General features: G+C 42.0%; 1 protein-coding gene across 3 annotated transcripts; it reads left to right on the forward strand.

Annotated features, from left to right (window-relative positions):
* Window positions 1-244: 244 nt before the first annotated feature.
* On the forward strand, window positions 245-3,841 carry LOC132886498 (C-C chemokine receptor type 5-like). 3 transcript variants are annotated; one of them, XM_060921201.1, is made up of 3 exons: window positions 245-340; window positions 550-686; window positions 2,177-3,841. In XM_060921201.1, exons 2-3 carry the CDS (start codon window positions 662-664, stop codon window positions 3,238-3,240), a joined length of 1,089 nt encoding a protein of 362 aa, XP_060777184.1. In that variant the 5' UTR covers window positions 245-340; window positions 550-661; the 3' UTR covers window positions 3,241-3,841. The 3 variants fall into 3 exon arrangements, with proteins under 3 accessions (XP_060777184.1, XP_060777182.1, XP_060777183.1); XM_060921199.1 differs by lacking the exon at window positions 245-340 and adding an exon at window positions 1,838-2,007 and having other exon boundaries at window positions 649-686; XM_060921200.1 differs by lacking the exons at window positions 245-340; window positions 550-686 and adding exons at window positions 1,378-1,756; window positions 1,838-2,007.
* The last annotated feature ends 1,606 nt before the right edge of the window (window positions 3,842-5,447 follow it).

A 5,447-nucleotide genomic window follows, 5' to 3' on the forward strand; every position in this document is an offset into this window, starting at 1 on the left:
AGGACAGCTTCCCATCATTGATGGAACAATGAATTCTGAATTCTACCAGCAAGTTCGAAAGGAAAATATCAGGACATCTGTCCATGAACTGAATCTTAAGAGAAGGTGGGTCATGCAGCAAGACAATGACCCTAAGCACACAAGTCGTTCTACCAAAGAATGGTGAAAGAAGAATAAAGTTAATGTTTTGGAATGGCCAAGTCAAAGTCCTGACCTGAATCTAATCAGTTTGTTTTGCCTGGCAACATTTGTTTTCTTTATTTTCTGGAGGAGTTATTCATGAAAAGAAAGCAGTCGGGATGATGACACTAACACAAGCAATCTGCTGAGTCAATTTCAGGTATTTGTCAGAAACATATCTTACCATTTGAATATAATACACATCACTACAATTTAATAAATCTTAAGATCAGGATAGTCTTGGTGGAGTTGTGGTTTGTGTAAGTTTACAAATGTTTTTGGAATTGCATGTACATGTTTTGTTCTCACATGGATGTGTTAAAATTAGCTGAAGTGCTTTAACCATTATGAACGTCACTGTTCTTTCAGCAGATCAAAGCCCCACCTCAGAAATGTCATGACATCATAGCTCAGCCTCTTGTCATGTACTAATACACGCAGTCATCTTTCACAATCATTCTTTGACTGAGGAAACGTTGCCATGAATTTCTCCAGCACGCCAACCAGTAGGTGAACCTTTTTCTTTTTACATAATTGTAAAATCCAGCTTGGTAACCATTTGTGATCATTGCTCCAATTAGTAAAGGGTGTTTAAAATTTATAGATAATTGTATTAAAACTGACAGTGTGAAGCTGAAAAGTGGCTTCCTTCTTGTTTGATCTGAATTTAATACTGAGTCTCCAAAACTTGCTGACTGCACACTTTCTTTCATTTGCCTTAATTTACAGTGTTATAGCTTACTGAAAATAGAAAATATCAGTACTTTACAATAAAATCCACAAACATATTAATAATATGAAGTAAAGGAATAGTTTACCACTTGAGTAATGCTTTTATTATCATGAATGTATACATACTCTCATCCTTTGTGCATCAGGGAAATGAAAATCACTAAGTTATAACATCTTTTTAACTTTCTGTTCATGATTCTGATTTTTAAAATTTCAAGGAAGATTTAATATATGTTTTTGTGAGGAACTTAAAGTACAGAAGGGTTGCCATAGTCTGAGATTTTGATGGTATGATATCTGTCTCAGAAAATGTCAAGGTTTCATAGTATCACACTTTACAGTATTTCATCATTATTATTATTATTATTATTATTATTATTATTATTATTATAAACAGAATTATAAACATGAGATAAAAAAGACTGCATGTAACTTGTCATTGCAAAGAACCCAAACTCCAATTCAAATATTATCCCAGGTACAATGTGGGAGCAGAAATAATGGACTTCTTGATGATCCAGCAAACCATGGAATAAATGAATTGGTCTTGAGAGCAACTGAGCGACTGACTACTTGATTCCCCTTTTTATATTATTTTTTACCCTTCCCTGTTATAAGCAATTGTAGCAGTTCGTAGGAGGGGGAGGAGCACAGAAAGACGGCAGGCCAGAATAAAGTTCAATAACTTCGTTTATTTTGCTCTTTTCAGACGCAAAAATCACTCTCTCAGCCAAAGGCTTGACCTGCAGGTATTGGGGTGCCTCCCATGATAGTAATCCTGAGTGCAAGTGAAATTCTCTGTTTGGTTGCATTTTCCCCCTCCAAATAACGGAAATAATGCAATGTACGTGGAATGACAGTCATCAGTTTTTATACCATTGAAATCCCGCAGAACAGTATTAAAAGAATCTGTGTCTGCCTATAGGGCGAGTGGGGGAGAGGAAACGATGTGGAGTTTGCATGTTCTCCCCGTGTCTGTGTGGGTTTCCTCCGGGTGCTCCGGTTTCCCCCACAGTCCAAAGACATGCGGTTAGGTTAATATGGGACGGCCTTGGGCTGAGGTGCCCTTGAGCGAGGCACCCAACTGCTTCCCAGGTGCTGTTAGCATGGCTGCCCACTGCTCTATGTGTGTGTGCTCATTGCTCACGTATGTGTGCATGTGTATGTTCACTGCTTCATGTAAATATTATCACTACTGTATGTAAATATTATTTACATTATTTAATGATGCATGATAACAAAGGCATTTTATTTTCTTAAACAGCGGACAACTACTCTGAATACGGCAACCTAGTTCCAGGTGTTTACGCGCCCAACATCTTCAGCAACAGCAATGTAATGGATTTTAGCCGAGTCTTCCTCCCTACAGTCTACAGCATTGTCTTCATTGTGGGGTTCATTGGCAATGGCCTGGTGTTGTGTGTCCTGGTCAAGTATCACAAACCATTCAACATGTCAGATCTGTGCCTCTTCAACCTGGCCATTTCAGACCTCCTCTTTCTTATCTCATTGCCTTTCTGGGCCGACTACGCTGCCAACTCTAATTGGGCCTTCCCAGAGTTCATGTGCCAAGCAGTGACAGCACTCTACATGCTGGGCTTCTATGGAAATATCTTCTTCATGATCCTTATGACAGTGGACCGCTATGCCGTCATCGTCCACACCTCTACCTCCCTCATCCTCAAGCACCGGTCTGTCAGAGCTAGCATAGCACTGGCTTTGTTTGTGTGGACACTGAGCTTGGGAGTCTCTCTGCCACACATAATTTTTTCAAAAGTGAATAATACACTTGAGAATGAAACAAAATGCATGTTGGAATATTCAGAAAGGAAAGTGTGGAAGTCATTCCATTACATTGAGCTGAACATCCTTGGTTTTATTATTCCTCTTTCAGTGATGCTGTTCTGCTACTCGCGTATCATCCCCATCTTAATGACCATGCAGTCTCAGAAGAAGCACAAAGCTGTCAGGCTCATGGTGGTCTTGGTTACTGTTTTTTTCCTCTTCTGGACGCCCTACAACATCGTCATCTTCCTGATGTTCATGCAAGAACTGGGCTACATGACCAGCCGTCATTGCTACCAGGACCTGCACATGGCTATACAGTGGGTGGAATGCATAGCGTTCTGTCACTGCTGCCTCAACCCCATAATTTATGCCTTTGTGGGGCAGAAATTCAGGAATTTATTTTTAAAGATCCTGAAAGAGTGGTTTCCTCTTTGCTTTGGCCATTGCACAACAGTTGAAAGCAAGTCCTCAGAGAGGACGACCTCCAGGTACTCACGCGCCTCAATGATTTCCAGCACAAAGGCAAAATTAAAAGTGTAACTGTTATCGCTTGTTATCCCCAAAGCCTATTTCAGTTTGTAAAAAGACCATAATACTTTGATTTTCCCTTTTTTTTTTACAGTAGGTTGGTGATTGTTTTATATGGTTTATACTTACTTTCTATAATTAGTTCATTTTCATTGCCTTTCTGGGCCGACTACGCAGCCAACACTAATTGGGCATTCCCAGAGTTCATGTGCCATGCAGTGACAGCACTCTACATGCTGGGCTTCTATGGAAATATCTTCTTCATGATCCTTATGACAGTGGACCGCTATGCCGTCATCGTCCACACCTCTACCTCCCTCATCCCCAAGCACTGGTCTGTCAGAGCTAGCATAGCACTGGCTTTGTTTGTGTGGACACTGAGCTTGGTAGCCTCTCTGCCAGCCATCAGTTTCTCAAAAGTGAATACTATATCAAATGTATCAAAATGCATGGTGGAATATTCAAAAAGGAAAATGTGGAAGTCATTTCATTACATTGAGCTGAACATCTTTGGTTTTATTATTCCTCTCTCAATGATGCTGTTCTGTTACTCACGCATCATCCCCATCTTAATGACCATGCAGTCTCAGAATAAACACAAAGCTGTCAGGCTCATGGTGGTCTTGGTCACTGTTTACTTCCTCTTCTGGATGCCCTACAACATCATACTCATGCGCCACAATGATTTCCAGCACAAAGACAAAATTAAAAGTGTAACTGTTATTGCTTGTTATCCCCAAAGCCTATTTCAGAAATAAAAAGACCATAATACTTTTACATCTTTGTAAAATAATCTTAATACCTTGAGATTATGTACATTTTCCTCCAACCAAGTCTATGTATAAATTGTTACAGAAAATTAATTAACCCCTTTTGACCATTTAGATTAATTCAGTAGCACTCTGGTATGAATCATGATGAAGGATGATTCCTGTTTTTTTTTTTTTTGGGTGGTTGCTTTATTCTTTTGACTGTTATCATTTTGTGCTGACAAAGGTCAAGTGAATAATTAAGCCCAAGTTGTTCAAAAATTGTATTTCACAAGACATGATTAAAAATGGTGGTGGCACGGTAGTGTAGTGGTTAGCACTGTCGCCTCACAGCAAGAAGGTCCTGGGTTTGCGGCCGATGAGGGCCTTTCTGTGTGGAGTTTGCATGCTCTCTCCGTGTCAGCGTGGGTTTCTACCGGGTGCTCTGGTTTCCCCCACAGTCCAAGACATGCAGGTTAGGTTAACTGATGGCTGTAAATTGACCGTAGGTGTGAATGTGAGTGTGAATGGTTGTCTGTATCTATTGGCCCTTTTCCACTACCCTTTTTCAGCTCACTTCAGCTCGCTTCAGCTCACTTCAGCCCGACACGGCTCGCGTTTCGACTACTTCAGAACAGCACGACTCAGCTCGCTTCAGCCCTGCTTAGCACCCAAAACTCGCACGGTTTTGGAGTGGGGCTGAAGCGAGCCAAACCGAGCTGAGTGAGGCTGGGGGCGTGAGCAGACACTCCCCTGTGCACTGATTGGTGAGGAGGAGTGTCCTCACATGCCCACACACGCCCCGCGAGCATGCTGGGATCTGTAAACACCGTAAACCCGGAAGAAGAATTATTACGAATTATGAGAATTTCTGAAGCCTTATGCGCCTCGTCTCATCTATACGCTCTTGCCAGTATCTGTTGGCGTTGTCGGTGACAACAAGCCACAGCACCAAGACCAGCAACACTAACGACTCCATGTCCTCCATGTTTATTGTTTACTATCCGGGTCGTGAGACTACCGCTTAAAAGATCACTGATGTCACTGTTTGCGCCACTTAACGACATCACATGACGTCCACCCACTTTCGCTAACTCCACCCAATGTGTCCACCCACTTCCAGCCAGCACGGTTCAGCGCGGTTGTAGTCGAAATGCAACTCCAACAGCCCCGCTCAGCTCGACTCAGCCCAACTCAGCACGGCACGGCTCAGGCCAACTCAGCCGCATTTGTAGTGGAAAAGCGGCATATGTGTCAGCCCTGTGATGGCCTAGCAACTTGTCCAGGGTGTACCCCGCCTTTCGCCCCTAGTCAGCTGGGATAGGCTCCAGCTTGCCTGCAACCCTGTAGGACAGGATAAGCGGCTACAGATAATGGATGGATGGATGGATTAAAAATGGCTACTTTATTTACGTGTCATCTTTCTTTTAAACTGTCCTGATTTTAAGCAAATAAGGCTTGATTAAAAGA

The sequence above is a fragment of the Neoarius graeffei genome, chromosome 5 (genome assembly GCF_027579695.1).
Source record: "Neoarius graeffei isolate fNeoGra1 chromosome 5, fNeoGra1.pri, whole genome shotgun sequence".
Lineage (NCBI taxonomy): Eukaryota > Metazoa > Chordata > Actinopteri > Siluriformes > Ariidae > Neoarius > Neoarius graeffei.